At 49.0% G+C, this 19,424-nt stretch overlaps 1 protein-coding gene across 2 annotated transcripts in view; it reads left to right on the top strand.

Annotated features, from left to right (window-relative positions):
• STUM (stum, mechanosensory transduction mediator homolog) overlaps positions 1–14,588 on the top strand; it is a 50,897-nt gene extending 36,309 nt beyond the window's left edge. Inside the window, exons 3-4 of one of the 2 annotated variants that reach the window (XM_082048482.1) lie at positions 8,154–9,008; positions 13,681–14,588. In XM_082048482.1, the coding sequence (XP_081904608.1) occupies positions 8,154–8,194 (41 nt within the window). In that variant the 3' untranslated portion in view covers positions 8,195–9,008; positions 13,681–14,588. Of the gene's footprint in view, positions 1–7,967; positions 9,009–13,680 lie in introns of both variants that reach the window. The other variant, XM_082048483.1, reaches the window with a different exon arrangement.
• Positions 14,589–19,424: the final 4,836 nt, after the last annotated feature.

Below are 19,424 nucleotides of genomic sequence, written 5' to 3'. Positions count from 1 at the left end.
ACTCCTAGAAGGATTTCCCCTGAACCCTTTAAAGAGGCTCTGAAACATTAGTTTAGGGGAAGGAGAGAGAAATCCTTTTTTAAACATATTAATAGATAATTTAGATCACTCAGTTAACTAGGTATTACTAGTCTAGAATACAAGCTCTATAAACTTTATGTGCTCGAGACTTTTACTGGTGCAAAATGGAGTATGATTTTGCACCTCTACCATATTGCAGAGAATAAAAGTGACAGCCTCACCTTGCAACTCATGCTGCTGATTGCATCTACAAGACCTCACTCCCTTTCCAAAGGCTGGGAGAGGCTGGTGGGCATGGTCCCGAACCAAAGAGATCTGAGACCTGACCAGCAGCTTTTGCCTGTTGGTTTGAAGGGGTTCCACTTCATAATCTCTGCTGGTGACATCTGTGGCTGCATGACAGAGGAGGAGAGAGGATCTCAGGAAATTGCCAGGCATCTGCCTGAAGATTAAATGGATGAAACTGAGAAAAAAAAAAAAAAACAGTAGGAAACTAGTGCACATCTTCAGCCTCCAAACTCAGGGGTAAAACCCTCTCACCAAGCCACCTACTAATTTCTGAGTCAGCTTCAATTTACAGGCTGAGCTAAGGGCAATCCCCACGCAGAGCAAATGATAGATATTAAAAACCTTAACATAAGCGAGGCAAAAGGCTTTCCTCAGGATGAAGGCGATACTGCTCTTTATTTTTTTTTCCCTGCAAACCACCTGCCAAATTTCATCTCAAGCATACCTGTACATCAGGCGTAGCCCAAGGTATTTCTGAGGATAAATTGTGAATCAGTGTACATCTGTGATGTGTCTTTAAGAACCTGCCCAGTTTGTGTGTAATCCCATAATTACGTGTTCATAACCATACGCTCTTCTGCTATTCCTCTGCTGGACAGGTTGGTCTGGCGGGACTCAGTTCTGCAGCTGTGGGGAGGGGCAGGAAAACATCTATTCAGATAAAACATCTGTCCTTATAAAAGAGCTACAGCTGAAATCATGACTTGCTTTTCTCCGTAGTCCTGTTCATGTATGTCCTTCGGGTAGAGGGGCTAGGGTTCAGGGGGGTCTTACTGGTTTTCCAGTTTGGTTGCTGGTGAAAACCATGCAGCTTGGACATATCGCCCTAAAACTGTTCCCCACACCTGGCTGGACCCCACCAGTCTGAGAGGCAGAGGGAGGGTGCGCAGCATGTGGTGGGGGCGCTCAAGCCAAGAGGTCCCCAACCGCAGCAACAGTATTTCATCCCAGCCGCTCTGGTGGCAGTAGAGAAGGGTAAGAGGAGTCAACGTGTTCCTGTGTTAACCAGCTATATATCACCTGACAAGCTGTCACCCTTGGCAGTTTCTTGCTGTCTCATTAAATAGCTGGATTTTAAGTTTACTTACCATGCAGAGAAAATAATGGCTAAATAAAGCAGCTCATGGTTGATGGAGAATAAAATAAAAAACTCATTTTTTCAGTCAAATGAAAGAGCAGAAGTGATCAATTGCTCCCAGCTGGATCAAACAGCCCTGCCAAACCCCAAAATGGTTTGGGTTTTTTCGTGTTTTGTTTTCAAGTTCAAAAAACCCAAAGTAATAACTTAAAAAGGAAATAATGTTTCAAATGCAAGAAATAAGACATTTAATTTAAAAACACTGCCAGGAAGCAGTTTGCTTTGGTTGGATTTTGTATGTGTACAAACATGCACTGGGTAAAAATTGTACACAATTGAAACTTAAATCTGCATGCAGGTGGGAAACAGGTTTAAAAAATATGAAGCTACTGCCCACATCTAGTCTTTCTCACCTTTAAATGGCTGATTGCACGTGTCCCTGTGAGGGTGACATAGGATCTGGGTGGGCAGGAGGCCGGACATGGTGTGGGGTGTCTGAGCTGATGGGGGCTGCCAGTGAGGAGAAGTAGGGGGAGCAGCTGGGGTTTGGGGACCCCGCTTTGGCTGTCCCCAAGGGGTGAGGGTCCCAATGCCTGAATTGGGACCTGTCAGCTGGTAGGGGACTGGGGGGAGTTAGGGATGCTCCTTTCAGGTTTTCATCTCCCAGTGCTAATTCTCAGCCATTAAAAAGGGAGCCTGCTCTGAGGGGAGAGCTGTGGGGACAATGTCATGCTGTCTTTAACGAGGGGAAAAGGAGAAGAATTATAGGCAAATCAAGTATGCTTCAGTTCCTGGAAGATGTAATCGAAAAAGTGACTTGCATGCGTTTAGAAAATAAAAAGAAATAAAGTCAGCCTGGGTTTGTCCAGGGCAAGCCGTGTCAGACTGGCTCGATTCCCATCTGTGGCAGAGGGATTGGTTTTGCGAGTGGCAGTGGCGGTCGGCCATCCCTCCTGACCTTCAGGTGCTGACACCGTCTCACACAGTGTTCCTACCTGCAAGCCAGGAGATGTGGCCTGGGTAAAAATGCATTGAGAATGGTTCTCTAAATGCATTTGCCTGAACCAGAAAGGTATAAGGAGAGGTGTTTCGAAAGGTTTCTCATGAATCCAGCTGTGTTCAGTATTTCAATTCATGGCTTGGTGATGAACCAGAGAAGGGGCTTACTCGCCCCACACCACCAGTGGCTGCATGGACGGCAGGGACAGCCAGGGCAGCATCCGGATTCAAGCAAATTGAAGAAATGGTCTGAAAAAAAATAAATGCTACTCAGTAGAGTCCAGTCCAAGACACTAAGGAAGGATTAATCAACTGAATACGCTAGGGAACAACTTGTTTTTTCAGAGAAGGCTGTGGTGGCTGCAGTGAGTCACAAGCTGCACAGGAGTACACAGCTGTGAGGGGGGATAAACACCACCCAGGCAGGTGCAAGCATTAACTGGTCGCCTCACCTTTCTCAGCACATGTAAAGCTTCATCGAGGCTTGTGTCCAGCTTTGGAGGCTCTACTTGATGTGAATAACCTGGAAAGAGTCCAGAGGACCGTGAGACAGCAGGCTATGAAGAGATTCTGCAGGCTAGTAAACAGGAGAGGACAGCAGTTTAGCCCAAGACAGACTTAAACAACAGCAGAAGAGATCTGTATGGAAATTAGAAGGCATTTTCCCTTCAGTGAGGTCAAAATGCTGAAGAGGTGGCCTGACAGGATCTGCCCTCTTTGTCACTGGAAGACCCCAAGAGCAGGTAGACCCACATCTGTCAGGAGCAATGTGGGACATGCCAAGAGACCAATTGACCTCAGGGGGTCCCATCCAGTCCCCATCTCCTGTAAGGTGCCTTTTGGTGGGATATATCCCAGAAGGAAGACTGAGTGCAATTTTGCTGTCACATTTGATTACTTTTGGCAGCACAATGGCATGGACCATTTTCTCTACTAATTTAAATGAATTGCCAGACGTCTCCATTAAATGCCACAGATATCTTCTTTAAGCAGCCATATGGCTTTGGGATCTGTCCTTTGATTTACCTGCTGTCTGAAGGCAAAGATAGATTAAAGGGAAGCACTTAATTTTTTTGTCAAGGAAAAAACAAATCTGGACCTTCCCCTTGCTGCTGCAAATATCCAGCCACCCATGGTGGTGGCCGGGCAGCACTGCTGCACTGCGCTCTCTTTGAACCCCTCATCACGGCTGCAGGGACAAGGCATGGAGCTGAGGCTAAACAGCTAATTAGCTGGCCAAGGCCAGCTAAAGGAAAACAAGCCTCCTAAGGCTTTGTGGGCAAGTTTCCCTGTGCTAAAGGCACACCTTGTCCCCAGCCCACGTCTTCATTGGTTGCATTGTGTAGAATGAACGCAGAGGAATGGCCTTTCCAGGAACTCCCTAGCTGCTGGGAGCTCATTATGAAAGGTTGTGTACCATTTCTTGACAAGTACCACAGAAATCAATATAGTATATCACGCTGAGGTGACATAGGGGACAGAAGCCAAGGACTGTTTGTCCAGGTGTTGTTCCGCCTTAAATGAACGCAGCATAGAAGCTAAGCCTGGCTTTTGGAGGAAGCCCTTGCTCACCTTCTGGCCTCTGAATTAACGACTTGCGTGGTTGTGCCCATGGGCAAGCGAAGGCACCATTGCTTGTGGTTTCACAGGACAGGGACTCCTGCTGCGGCCCCTGCTTCAGCAGCAGGCAGCTGGCTCTCAGGGACTGATTGCCAGCCAGTAGTAAGAAATTACCTGTAATCATGCTGCCCACTTGTCACTTCTTTGCTAATTGCAGCGCTCAGACCTTGCCAGAAGCAGCAGCAGATGATTGAATGGTTACCGTACGCTTGGGTTCCGAGGGACTTTGGAACGTGTCACTGAGTATCTCTTCTCCACAGGGCTCCTGCTAGGGCAGGTAACACAGCTGCCTTGGGAAGCAGAGAGCAGACAAATTTTGAGAGACTTGGGAGACAAGACATCCCAAAACAACTGGTAACCCTGCATGAGGTGAAGGCAGTTCTGAGGACAAATTGCCCACTCAACAATTATGTGGGGTTTTTTCTTTTTGTTTTGTTTTGTTTGTGTGATTTTTTTTTTTTTAATTTAAATAGAACCAAAACCCAAACTATGCCTAAGGAAAGTAGGTAAAAATAACCTTTTTTGCAGTTTCCTACCAAATGCTGGAGCAGGGTAAGTTCTTAACATATTGTATGAGTATTAAACACCAGCAGGGTTTGCAGCACCTGGCCAGGCTGAGGCGCAGAGCAGCTGCGAGGTATCTGTGGGCACAAAGCAGCCTTCAAGGATAGTTTTCCCATGAACAGCGTGACACTGGCTGTCCGGTATGCCGTGACACCTTGTTTGCTGCTTTCTTTGAACAGTTCCCCTTCTGTCAAACCCGTGAAATAGCAGTGTCACAGAGGAAAGCATTTGTGGGAGCATCACTCAGAGGTGTTAGTTCATCCAGCTTGTCGATAGTGAACTGGAAAGCAGATGAAGATTCCCCCATCCTCTTTAAACTAGAGCCCTAAATGAAGTGATGCACTTCAAGTAGAAGTATTTTAAATAAAGTTTATCCCTTGTGTGAATGTCCGATGGTAGAGCAGCTGTTCTCTGTTTACTCTGCAGCCTCGATTTATTCGTTCTTTTCTGGTTCTCCGTGCGTTTTGGATATATCGTCTACAGTTACATTTTTCCCTCTCTCTTTCTTTCATGTTCCTTTGCCTCCTTTTGTTCACCATCAAAGTTTCACAAGGTAAGTTTCTTTCTGTTCTTCCTCCTCCTCCTCACGCCCCATGGCAGGTCCCCACAGAGAGCAGCAAGTACTTGGCCGGGACAAGGCCGTTTGGGATTCGCTTTGGCCGTACGTGCGTGTGTGTCCGCCTGTCTCTGTGTCTGTTCTGTGGCTGCACATCCCTGGGGACGTGTTCTCCACCCAGCATTGCAGTGTCCCTGGGGCTGCCCCATGGGCACCCTCGGAGCAGGGCAGGGACCCGTTTCAGCCTCAAGAGCACCCTGAGGCCACCCTCTGCATGAACTCAGCCTCTGCACGGGTTGGTTTATTTTTCTGCCTGGATCTTACTTGCAATGGTTCACAGAAGAAATGCAATTTCAAGCAAACCTGATTAAATCAGCAATTTTGTGCAGAGATACTTAGACCAACTTAATCTTGATACTAGAGCTGCCTGCTTTACAGAACTGTACCTTAACAATATTGCAGGCATACTGACTTATAGCTGCTTCATATGGAATAGCTATTCCTGTGCAAGAAATGCAATAACTATCTTCTTATATAAACTATTAAATAAGTTAATTCTGAAGTATTTTAATAAATAAGTTTAGCATAGGACAGGTCATCTTTTGGCTTACTTTGGTCATGTAAATAAACATACAGGCTTGGCCACTGTAACTGGTTTGCAGCCAACTTCAAAACTCATAGCAGGGTTTCTGTTCTATCTTAATAAAAGGTATTTCTACGCAAGCAAGTTACTGTAAGCATAACCTAGCTTGCTTACTTTAGTTAAGGATTTGTGCCATGCCCCAGTGCTCTGGTCCGTGTGGTTGGTTGAGGTTTTTTTACTGTGCTCCCTGAACACATTAAACTGATGCTGTAGACAAGCCCATATTACAGGTTTCCAATCAGCTCATCTTGCCTTCAGAGCTGACTCACACTTAGACCATAAATGCATAAGAAATCATCATTTTCCCCCCTAGAAAGAGCTGTTTCAAAGAGGTGAGAGTATTTCTGTTCAGCTGGGCAGCAATGCAGCACAGGACTATATGCGCTGATAAGCATCATTAATCTCTTCTATTCCCTGTGCTCTTTTAGCAGCAGGAGATCCAGGCTGCTAAGGCTGGGGGCACACGTGGATTTTCCAGAGTACAGTAAAGTTTATTTGCCACAGCCAGTTCTTAGCTCAGCAAGAATTCCCTCAAAGACAGAGGCTGTGGCACTTACTGGTATTTTGTGTTCAGCTTTTTAAAGGGACTTACAAAAGCCTGACATAAGAGTTAGAAGGAAATATTTTAAAGCATCAATGGAAAGTGTTTGAAGAGTTAGACATTCCTCTCAGATGTGAAATTTCAGACTCCTTTGAAATTCAAAATATAAAAATAGCAGGCTACTTCAGTTATTTAAACACAGAGAAAAAACTTCCGTATTTTTAAAAGGTTTCTAGCTGAAAGATCTTCACTGTTGCAGTCAGTGCAGGCAAGGACAGTTTGGTCGCTTCTTTAAAAGGGAGATGTTTTGCATTGATAATATTGTAACAACAATCCCAGCTTCTTTAAAGAAGAAAGCAGGTAAAGCTTCTGGTGCAATCGTTGCAACCACCTCAGAAAGTGCCTAAAAACCCCAGTATTTTTCTTATTACCCTGTGTCATCACAAGAGCTGCAGGTGCTCTCCTGTCACCTTTCCCTGCCCTAATCCCTGGTGGGGAGGAGCCCTCTCCTATGGGATTTGCAGCCTCCCCTCAACCACTACATACATGGTAGCAAATAAAGTGGGGGCTCAGTGCCCTGAGGAGCTGCGATGAGCAGTGGGACAGGCTGCTTCAGCCCTTGCAGCAGCCATGTGGCTGCAATGCGGCAAGGCCCAGGTGTCAAGGATGAGCCAAGACAGAGCCCCCCAAGGGCTTTGCTGCCTTGCTCGAGAGGTGTATTAGAGAAGGGATCTCAGCAGCTTCCCAGTGCACTCAGTTTTGCTACTGGAAAGCTCAGTTTTCTGTGGTCACACCGGATGGCTGCTGTGCCCAAAAGCACCTATAATTCTGCTGGGCTGGAGCAAAGCAAGAGCATCACAAGGGATGAGAATATCAGTAAGGGAAGGGCCCACAGAGGCATCCCAAAAATCTGTGAACTCTGGCATGTCAGCCTGCAATTAACAGCATTGCTTTCTCCTCCAAGACGTGTTTGTTCACCTCCACTAACTGTGATGCAAATTGGTTGCTGTTGGAGAGCTCTAGTAGCAAAAGTCAGCATGGGAACTAAAAGGTGGGTAAAGGAAACCAGCCTCCTCCTACCTGGCAGTCCCCTGCAAGGATGAGATTCAGATGTAGATCGCAAGTAGAGATGTGAGGGTGTCGGATGCACGACCAGCAAGCTGCCAGCTCAGCACTGGGGAACAGCAGCATCTCTGGACCAGCGTATAAGGGTATACATTTCCCCTACACTGCAGAAAAACACACTCCAATACAGAATCATTCAGGCAGAAAATACTTAATTTCCACAAAAGTTTAAGGTTATTGGGCCATACTGGAACTGGTGGCCACCAGAATCTACTGTGCCTTTATAACCTTTTCAAGCAGACGTGCCTCTGCCCGTGCCTCTGCCGTGACAGGGACCGCAGCGGCCAGTCTGGCACTGCAGCAACATCGCCATGCCCAGGAAGGTGGTTGCACCCGTGGTTGCAAGGGGCAGGCGTTGGCTAAATCAAGGCAGGGCAGCTCACCGGGCTGAGTCTGCCCCAGGGCAGCCCCCCTGTTTTCCCACGTGATTTGCCACTTCTGATAAACCAGGCTCGTGGCTCTCTTGAGCCTCACCAAAGGTCCTCGTTAGGAATTAACACTAATCATGTTCCCTTCCCCTCCCTCCTCACAGGCTACAAGGAACAGGGGATCCCACAGCAGCTGTAGTGGCTGGGACAAGTATGTTCCGAGAAACACGGCGAGAGATTTCCTTGGGCAGCTGTGGGCCATGGACCTTTTCATTACCCTTTGTCTTTCTTCTTCTTCTTCCTTTTGTTTTGTTTCCTGCTGTTCGAACCTGGTTCATCTGCCCGTCCAGCCGAGCGGAGGTGCAGAGCAGCCGGCGGAGACTTGCACTGATCCCATTGAGCAGCCAGCAGCGATGGGGCAAGCACGGCGTGGGTTCGGACTGGTCCCGGCCAGCAAGCGGTGGGCAGCTGATGAGGAGGAAGGTGCCAGGAGAAGGAAACACCCTTGGCAAGGGTGGCACCTGGGCAGGCAGCTGAGCTGGGGGAGCGCGAGATCCTGCTTTCTCTCTCCTCCCAGGGGGAAGTAGCTGAAGACATTTTGCCTCCTTTTAATGCTCACCATTAAAGGAAACCGGCTGTGAACACCAAATGCCAAGGAGCTATTAATAGATATATGTACAGTATGTAAAAGCAAACCAGTGGTATTTTTTCCCAACCCTGAGAGTCCATCCTTGACTGCTTTGTGGTAGCAGAGGGCTCAGATCAGCTTTCTCTGCTCTCTGCGTACATATGATGCTCAATGAAGCTCTGTCCTTGCAGATGTCTTGAGAAACGTGCTTGCTGTAAATCGTATCGTACCGCTGAACTGAGTGGGGCCATCCCCTGCCTCCATCCTCTGACAACACCATGTGAAGACCAGACCTCCCGCCAGCCCCTAGGGAGACTTTATCACAAGACCTGTGCCCCGCAGCACCTTGCCTCTACCATGGTGGGCACAGCTGCCTGCTGTCAAAAGCTTCTAGTGTAAAACAATACTGGGGGAGCCAAAAAAAAAAAAAAAAAGGAAGAAAATATACTTTTCCTCCCCTCTCCCTGAAAGGGACTTTCTGGCAGCATCTCTGTGCTTTGGAAAAAGGTCCCATGATCCCATGACAGCACGGCGTGTGCTCGTGGCTGAAGCAGTGTCCTCACTCCGCTTCCCTGGGGTAAGTGTCCAAAGCTCAAGGATTGCAACCTGGTGCAAACCAGGTGCTTGGTAGCAGTTGTGGCCAGGAGACCTCTGGGGAAGGGCTGCATTTTTGTGTTTTGCACACATGATGCGCAGAGCCAAATCCTGCATCCCAGCAGAGTGATCCCTCTTCTCCCAGCCGGAGTTTCGGCAGGGTGAGAGTTCAGCTCCGACCTGCCTTGTGCAGGCTGGGGGGATTGGTGGCAGCGCTCGGCCGTTCTTCCTCTCCAAAAAGCTGGTGGGAGGAACCCTGCTGAAAGATGACAAAACCAGGCTGCTGATCTCACCCATGGAGGGTCCTCCCAGCAAGAGGAGCTTCACACAGACCCACTGGCAAAGCTGGGAGCCACCCAAGCACCGCAGAGCCGAGACCCACTTCCAGCGCTTTGCTGCTGCAGAGGTGCAGCCAGTGGGCAAGGGGCAGCAGCAAACCCCGCTGCTCTGCAACCTCCCAGCCTCTCCTAGCACCGTGGTTTGCATTTAAGGCGCATTTTCCCTGTACATCAGATCCTGACAGTTAAAATAACTCCGGTTGCAAAGAGAAGTCAAACAGCAGCAAGTGTCCCTGAGCATGCGTGTCCCCTTGCCTGATCATGTGCAGACAGAATGTGCCAGGCTGTGAAAACACCCAGCTGTGCACTGTGTGTTTAACCCTCAGGGGCATCGTAGCATCTTTTCCACACAAAATGATTCTTTGATTCTGTGATTGAGCAGGACAGCCACCTGCCTAGGGTGGAGGAGAGCCCTGCGCTGGGCAGGGTGCCTGTCAGTGATTCCCCCAGGGAGTTGGTGGGGTAGGAAGCTCCTTTGGCATTTACACCAGCATGAAACATGGCGTGGCCTCACTGTAGCCCCAGGTGCTCTCCTGGCAGCTGGAGAGCCACTGGCATTAATGCAAGACCTTTCCTTCCTGAAAGATTCCTACCTGCCCTATGGCCCCGCAGCCCTTGAAAAGCAGACATCAACACATCTCTGCTCTCCCAGCTCATTAAGTCCTTCCCCAGGGCTAATGATAAAGCATAATCCATGGTCCTGGATAACTTGTGGTGGGACAGAACCTGTCCAAACCATGCAAGTTTGTCCAGTGCAGGCATTGGAGCTGATGACAAACTTTTTTCACCCCACCCTTCATTGATTGTGAGCTATAAAAAGATTTGGGCTGCCTGAACTGGAGAAAAGGGCAGAGTCAGGAGCCTTGGGAACTTCAGCCTTTGTTGCAAGCCAGGGGACTGCTGGCAGGAGCCCTTTTTCTGATCTCAGCAACTTTAATTGGAAGGACGAACAGAATCCATCTAATAAACATGTAAATCTGTAACACAAACAACTCATCATACATTTTATTGAGCCAGACTTCAGCTAGGGCAGTGTATTTTGCAGACGTTCCCTTTGAGCCTGTGGAAACACTACCTGGTGGTAGAGCATGGCATGTTTGGGCCAACACACTCAGCTAAACACCTGCAAAACTACACAAGCCCTGTGGAGCACATGTCCAACAGTGCCTGTAGTCTATAGGAGACACATTTAAACTGGATCTTTAGCACAGGGTTAGCAAGAGGAGAGGAAACCAATCAACATGAAATGGACTTATGGATGACCCTTCAGATTAAGTTTAAAGCAAATTTCACAGGTCCTGGCCAAATATTAACAGTAACCCCCAGCATCTGTCCACGATATACAGACATCCCTACCCCTGTTGTACAGCTGAGGAACAGCAGTGTGCAGCGAGGCTAAATTACCTGACTCCAAAGCAAACCCAGGGCAGAATCAAGTCAATAACTTGGCCTGCATTCTCTTGCCTCACACCCCAAACAGTGGTTCATAGTGCTACACTGGCCAGCCCAAATGGGGGTGCTGAGCTCAGCTTTTTGCGCTGCTCCACAGAAAGCAAAGATCCATAACGCAGTGCAGACAGGAAAGTTGCTCATTGGTAATTTTGGGGGAAAGCAGATGAAAAAAAAACAGCTTTTAGAGAGACACAAGCCACACAACACAGGCAGCAGTAAAGCGGGTTTCTTTGGAAGACAAGCACCAGTTGATACTTCTTGCTAACCCAGGGCTGGAAGTGCTCAAGAGGAAAAGCAGTGCAGTTATCCTGCCATGATTCTGCACCACAGCAAGGCACAGTGACCTTGCTTGGCCAAGGAGAGGCTTGCAAGGCAGCAGCACTTTGAAAAAAAACAATGGAGTGGAGCATCTCCCTTACGAGGAAAGGCTGAGGGAGCTGGGTCTCTTTAGCTTGGAGGAGACTGAGGTGCAACCTCATTAATGTTTATAAATATGTAAAGAATGAGTGTCACAAGGATGAAGCCAGGCTCTTCTCAGTGACAACCAATGGTAGGACAAGGGACAATGGGTACAAACTGGAACACAAGAGGTTCCACTTAAATATGAGAGGAAACTGCTTCTCAGTGAGGGTAACAGAACACTGGAACAGGCTGCCCAGGGAGGTTGTGGAGTCTCCTTCTCTGGAGACATCCAAAACCTGTCTGGATGCATTCCTGTGTAACCTCATCCAGGTGTTCCTGCTCTGGCAGGGGGATTGCACTGGATGATCTTTCCAGGTCCCTTCCAATCCCTGACATTCTGTGATTCTGTAACTCTTAGTAGGCCAGTGGTGGAAAGATGAAACCCAAGAGTCATCTGACATCTGCATTAAAGCTGAGGGATGAAATCCTCAAGATGACCATTGCCACAGCAATCACAAAAAGGGTTTCTGCTCATGATGTTTGACAATTTCAGTTCTCTTTGAACATTTTTACCAAAAGGACTTGTTAAGAGGGTGGCTGCTCAGTGACCTGTGCTGTAGCACCTGCAACTGTGTGGCTTGCAGGACTACAGATATTATAGAACTGAGCTTCAGCATTTTCTGTGAGACAGGGAAGTTCTGCTCCTTCATTTCCCACCTGGCAAAATGAGGGGTAAAGAGGATCCTAATCAGGAGCAAACAGGCAATCAGTAGCACAGCTGGAAAACAACTTCACAAGCTGATGTGATCAGTAGGAACTTCTTTTTTTTTTTGAGGTTTACAACTGGTCATTAAGCCACCCAAACAACTTGCTGGCTCAGCTGTAGCGAGTGCCATGACCAAGAGCAATGGTTACCCCTCACATTTGCCAAAACAGAAGGGCTGGTTCAAGTGCAAACTCCAAATGCTGCCTGAGCATTGAGTTGGTTGTGCCATGGTCTCGGTATGGATGTGTGGAGCCTCCGCGGACACAGCCAACAATTTTCACTGGGCCAGCTGGTAGAGATGGTGAAGACAAACAAAGCAAAGCCTTTGGGCACAGAAACTGTGAAACAGAAGCAAACAAGTGTGGCTGAAGAACAACTTGTTCTGGTGCCAGTGAAGATGGATTGACTTTTAAAAGACGGATTGACTTTTAAAAGATAGATTTAAACATTTAGTGGACAGGCAGTGCAAGAAGTCTCAGCCTGGGGAGGGTTAAGCAAGCTGATGTTTTCCCTGGCATTAAACTGCCAAAAGTCATATCTCCTTGCCATCAGATATGAGACCAGCAGCAAATGCTCCATCCCAGAGGCCCAGCACTTGTACACAAGGTCCCCTGGGAACAAAAAGTGACAAGATTAGCTCTTTGTCAGTATTGCCAGGGTTTTGCTAGCTTTTTAGGCCACATTTTGTGCTGTCTGTTCCTGTGCTGTAGTGAGGATGAGATAATTGGACTAGTTGTGAAAGGGCTCATATGGAAACACTGCCCTCCCCGGGACTGTCTCATGTTTCCAGAGAGCACCGTTTCAGTCACGTCTGTGTGCTGGCTGCATTTATTGCATGAGGAGTTTGGCACTGGCAGTGCTCTGCAGGACAAGGGCAGGATTTTTAATTTACTTTCAGGTTTTGCTCTACAAAATTTTCTTATTTTTGACCTTTCTGTCAAATTGATGAAGCCCAGAAAACAGCCAATGTGCCACTCTGGAGGTTCCGAAATCTGTCAAATGACCCCCCAGGACAAAAGGCCTTATTTCTGCCTGTTGTAGGCATTTGCTTAATTGATTTTAATTAGCATCAGATATTCCCACTCTCTGCTTTAGGAGAGGAGCAACTTCACAGGTTGCCTTGCTGCCAGGGAGCAAGCACCAAACAGCATTTTCTCCAAAACTGCCCCACTGCTGTAATAATGATGGTAAAACCCTCTGCTTTTTCCAATAGTTCTGATTAAAACCAGCACCCCCAAGCACCCCCAGCCCAGGTGTGAACAGAAGGATGCTCTTGGGCATTTGCCAGCCCCTGAGTCTGGTTTCAGGTCTCCCTGGGGCAGGTGGTGGGCTGACGTGCTGCAGCGGGCTCAGATGCTGAGCCACAGGGCTGGGGAAGCTGGAGGCCATGCATGGGATTTCAAGCCTTAGTGGTCATAAGCTGGGGGGGTTGATCAGTCCCATCTTTAATATCACACACCCCCCAACTTGTTTTTTCTCCTCTTATAAGAGACCAGAGCTTTGTGCCAAGGACTGACCAGGCAGAGCCCGGCCCCTCAAGGGGCCTACAGGGAGCCCATGGTGGGGAAGCGGGAGGTATGTGCATGGTGCCCACGATTCATGCACTGGTGAGAAGAGCCACGCAGTGAAAACACAGGTACAAGCACTGATTTTGAACTTTTACCCCCCCGATCAGCAATGCTTATCTTTCTCTTTAGGGCCAAATTAATCACCAAGCGCTTTTACACCTCTCTCTGGAGCGCCACAAAGGGAGGCCACCTCTTCTGGGACACCCAAAAACACCGGGGCTGGATAACTCACCCCACACTTGCGGGAGCCATGGCATCCCCCTAACGCCCACCATGCTGTATCACAACACCGTGCCTCCTCACCGGCACAGACAGAGGTCACAGCCAGCGAAAGCTTGATCTGGTCAAAGGCACACGGCATCCGGCTATCCCGTTATCATCTTCTGCTCTATATAGATGTTTTAGGTGCAAGTTTTACAGCTAAAGAGTAACGAAGAATAAATGCAATTGCTTCATTCTCATCTGCCAGCAACACAGTGTTTTCTGCTGCTCTTTCCTGACTCTGAAAACCAGATTTCTCCAAAAAAAGGGCTTTAATGAAATAGCTCCTTGGTACTTGAACCCAGCTGGGCTGAACAGCTGATTTACTACTCTGTGGAAAGCAGTTCCAGGTAGGAACCAGACCAAATGTCTTTTTGAAATTTGTGGCCAGTCGTAAACTAGTTTCGTTCTAGGTCAGCCCAACCATTTCAACACAGAGCACGTTAACCTTTTTTCTAACTTCATTGTTGTTGCTAAATCTGTACTCACCATGGAAAAGGTGCTATGGCAGATGGCCCGTGCCCTCCTGGCCCTTTGCCCACCTGACAACACTTGCCACAGGGGTTGGGCATCACTTTGGTCCACAGCACATGTGCTTGTCCATTGAGGACAGAAAGGTGAGCGGAGCTTTGTGCCAGGAGCGGCTCCAGCACACAGCCGTGTGGTGGGGAGTCTTGGACGTGCAAGGTGCCTCCACCCGTGCCCCATCCTGTGCTTCACCAGACAAAGCTGCATGTTTCTCCCTACGTGCATCATTGACTGTCACACATTTTATTAAAGACCTTTGAGTTCTGCTGGAAATCATCCCTTGTCGTAGTCTTGCTGTGATGCCCAGGGTATTGTGCCAAGCTCTGTGGATAGGAAGCTGAAGAGTCATGGTCCCCGAATTAAACCAGGGGGCTGGTTTAGTTCCACCCTTGCCTCCTAGTTGTTTTGGGATAGCCCCTGCAGTTCATGTACATGCATACAGTCCAGCCAGAGTGTATTTTATTACTATTCAACCCAAACTACATCCCCTAAAAGACACCACCAAAAGTCCATTGACATTTGAAGTCCAGACACAAGCAGAGTTATAAACTAGGCTAGATCTGCTTTGTTCATCCCAGTCAAAAGCAACAGCTTCTCCCATGCACTTGCTAACCACAGCATGATAACACACCCCTTTCTTTTCTAGCCAGCTTCTCTCCATGCTCTCACACACACAATGCACTTCCATGCAAGTGCTGCAATTTATTTTCCAGACTGGGACTCAGCATTTCAATCCCCCTGTGGGACCAACATGCTGTAAAAACCCAGGTGACAGTGGCTCCAGCTGAAGTGGGGTTAGTTACACCAAATCCCACAGGAGCCCACACCACCCACAAGCCATCCTTCCTCCTCTTGTCATCCGTCTTCATAACCAGAGCTGGGCTGGAATTGAGTCCTGCTTCCCTTGCACCCACCCACTAGCCAGAGGGAAGCAATACCCGCCCCACTCCATCCCTTCTACCACAACAATGCAGTGGGATGTGGAGGCTTCACAAGGACTCTAGGACCAACAAAGCCAGAATAGCTCAGTCCATCTTCCAGGTCTGAGGATACTTCCAGCAGGCAGGTCAAAGGGAAGAGCACACTTGGGCTTGGGAATTAAAACGGGCTCACCTCCGCCAGCGCTGCCTGAACACCCAGCAAGTGATCCAACCCTGACCCACACCCCCCTTTCCACCCGTCACACACATACAGACACAGGCACTGCTCCCAAGGCTGGGAGGGGAATAAGTTGTCCATTGCTGGCTTGCATCCATGTTTTCCTCAGTTTTGGCCATGCTTGTGTGTATCAGGGTTTTTCCACCCTAGGAAGGAGGAAATGGGTGCATACCTGTGTAATGTGCACCCTGATGGTGAGCCTGCTTTCCATTTTCATGCTGGGGCCCAAACTGAGGGGTTACAGAGGACCATTTGTATGCCTATTTATATCACCAAGTGTCGGATTGTGACTTGCTGTGTTTTGATAACTGTGGATTTCTTTTTTTTTTTTTTTTTTTTTTTTAAAGTTAAATATATTCTATTGCTGGACAGCGAGAATGAAATGCAGAGTCTCTTTACATAGACTGGAGAAACCCCATCAGCTGTGGATCAAAATGGGTCTTCCTTCTCCCACCAGTTGCATGAGGGAGAGCATCCAGTAGACACCAGCCCACATCCACATCACCTGAGGAAAGGAGGCAGGGGCCATGGCACAGCTTTCTTAAGGAATTAAAACCCCAGAGTCTTACAGGGGAGCAGAGGGCTGGTGAGGAGCCTGACCTGGCTCCTCAAGCTGAGACAAGGGAGGGGGAAAAGCCACCCTGCTGTTCCCCTGCACACACACCTACCAGCAATCCTTCTCGCCTGCACTTTCTTTGCATTTCTTTGCAGTTTTAATACTTTAAAATAAGTCCAGGCACATCCTCCCTGTTCCCCACACAAGAGCAGCCCCCACGCTGCCAGGGGACCCAGCCACATGTGCCCAAGCTCTCTGCCCTTGGCAGAGCTGCCATAGGGGAGCTTTCCCATGAAATCAGCTCTGCTGACAGCCCTTCAAACCACATCTGCATGTTTTGACTGTCCATGTTTCATGTTCCCTGCTCCTCCTGCAGTGTGCGACACTCCAAAACACTGCTGTTCTGCTTCCTCCCCAAAACCACCACAAGTGGTAGCACAGAGAGAAAGACATGGAAGATCTCAGCTTGACCTGTTAGGGCTTCCCTCAGTGATGTTGTAGACAAGAAAGTGTCAAAAATCTTTAAGCACCTGCTCATTCATATGAATGTCCACACCCTAGTTAGTAGTTGTGACCCCCAACATTGGTACACAGGTGCTTTCCAGGCTGCCAAGCCTCTGCCAGAGGCTCCTTCTTAACAGAGCTTTATGCAAGCAGCTTGTCCTTTGTGTGAGAAATTCGCTCCCTGTCCCCAGGAAAGCAGGGGCTGCCACCATCCCTCCATCTCCAGCCCAGGCGGTGTTCACAGAGGACAGGTTTCAGCTGCCCCCACGGTGCCTGTGGAGAGGTCAGCCTCTTGTGCCCCCGAAGACCCAAATCCTCAAAGGGCTGTGACACTGCCAGGAGTGACAGTGGGCTGATCGGAGTAAACTTTGAGCACAGTTCCATGTGCTATATTGGGACTGTGCAGTCCCTCACGTGTGGTGCAGCCCACAGCCATCAGCTGCCACTGCCTGAGGTGGTTTTCTTCCCACTGCAGCACTTTGACTCTCCTCCATCTCTGCCCATGTCACAGGGCTCAGTGATACCTGCTGCCCACACAGAGTGGGTGGTGGTAGCAGAGCTGGCCTCCCTTTGCAGGCTCCAGCCTTTCTGACAGGCAGGGGTGGAGAGGTAGCACAGCAGCGTGAAGGGGGCCAGCGGAGGAGGTGAAAGATGTCTGGGACAAAATGCAACTGTGCCTGAGACATTCACCCTCTACAGCCCCAAATGCATGGGCAGACATTAGAGATGTAGCTTGAGAGATTAAAGTGTGCTTATGGCTGTCTCCAAATCATCAGCACAGCGCAACACTCCTCCTGTTTGCACGGGCTCATGCCAAAGCAAAGCCTGGCCCTGGAGAAGCAGGAGAGGGCACCCACCCAGCATGGCTGGGGGTTGTAGCCATTGGGAAGGTGACAGCACAGATTTGAACTTCATCTGCCTTCACAAGCAGCACCCAGCACAGAACATCAGTAACCACCTGAGCAGGGTCAGGACCTCAGCAAGAGACACCCCACAGCTGACACACCACTGCTGGGTTGACCAGCCCCCCGCAATTTGTCTTCAGCAAGAAAAACAGGGAAGGGGAAAGGATGCAGAGTGTGGGGCCATTTGAGTTTGGCAAGGCAGCCAGCTGCAGCAAGAGCACTGGGGACCAGCCCAGAACATCCCTGCCCAGCCAACTGGGCAGCAGGTCCAGCCTGGGGGGCTTCAATAGCGCTCAGGGGGACAAACTCCAATTTGGTGCAAGACCAGCAAGAAGTCTCTTCTTGCACCTCATGGCTTTGAGAAATCCGGTAGGTGAGACACATAGCTCCATTTCACTTGCTATGTGTCTCTGTTTAGGCTTTGTCCCTCACCAGGTAAGCACTTTGGGATGAAAACTGATATGTAATACTATTATGCTACTAATACACCCATGCAGACACAGCATCACATGGTAAATCCACTAGAGAGATCTGGAATAATTATCTTGAAAATATTTCCTTAAGCCTTGCTAGCACACTAGTTTCAGAAGGGAAAGGAAAAAAATAAAGTAAAAAAAAAACCAAAAAACTATACAAATTGAAAGTAAAAAACTGAAGCCTAGTAAAGACAGAGAAGCCACAGGGAGCAACCTCTGTGCCTTATTCTCACCCAAGCTCCATCATGAGAACAGGTCCTTCACCCACCCAGAGGGACAAGTATCTCCAGCAGTTTTTCAGCCCTGTGGGCTGTGGACATCCACATCCCAGGAAGTGCTCTGGCATCAGCAGGCACAAAACCAGGAGGTTTTCAGGGGTTAAAAAGAGGCAGAGAGGCAATGAGTGCAGCCTGCAGCTTCTGCTGGCTCCTCAAATAGGCAGCAGCACCAGCTCCTCTGGAGCAGACACTAAAGCCTCTGTTCTCAGGGAAGACTTGACACCCAGAAACCCAGGGAATGGAGTGACCAGCGGGTTTCTGGGGCACTTGCCCCACAGTATGCTGGCCCTTGCCAGGAGACAGCAGCCAGCAAACCTCAAGCACCTGAAGAACTGGAAATGCCCCCAACAGCCTTACTCTGCCCTTCTCCAGCATCCCTTGGATGGGCAGAAGCCACACCAGAGCTGCTCCTGCTCCCTAGACCCATGGCTGCCCTGCCTTAAGCCCCACACCACATCCCTGGGCAGACCCCCCACCAGCCACCCACCTCCTCCACACCTTGCAGCCCCAGGGGAGGCACACAACTGCCACACCTCTCCCCTGATTTCAGGTGCAAACTGGCTCACCCCTCCAAGAGCAGAACCTGCCCAGATGCCCCCACAGCACAGTTACAGCCCCTGCTGTAGCTTCTCTGTGCAGCACAGCAATGGGGCACCCAGAAGACTGCCTCCCCAGTAACCACCACACAACAGGAAAAGCCCCCCCCAATTTTCACATGCATTTGCCCCAAGCTAGAATTTCTCCACTTCTACCCCCCACAACCCAGAAACACAGGTCCCCAAAACAAACTAACCTCTCAGTGCTGCTACACAGCACTGAGACACATCCAGCCCTTCAACAACCCTTACTGGGAAACACACAGGGCTGCAGCCCATAACACTAATAGCACTCACATGTGGCTGAGTCTTTATGCATGATCAGAGTAATCAGTGTAACCAGGTGTGCTTTGCAAGAGGCCACCTGGGAGATTTCAGGCTGTCAGCTGCTGTTACATCTTCGAGGAGAAAGCATCTCCAGCAAGAGGCCTGTGGTCAGTCCTGGCTTGCTGTCAGCCTGACTGGGAGCCAGGGTCTGCCCACAGGCAGCTCTCACTGCTGGCGATGCGGAGACATGGAAACACACCACCTGGATATGTGTCATTTAGAGGGATATACGTATAAAAACCAATTTCAATTATTTTCTGTTTAAACTAGCCTGACCAACCATT

Source organism: Streptopelia decaocto (genome assembly GCF_964273445.1).
Source record: "Streptopelia decaocto genome assembly, chromosome: 3".
NCBI classification, from domain to species: domain Eukaryota; kingdom Metazoa; phylum Chordata; class Aves; order Columbiformes; family Columbidae; genus Streptopelia; species Streptopelia decaocto.
Note: the sequence above shows the minus strand (reverse complement) of the source record. Positions and strands in the feature narration are given on the sequence as shown.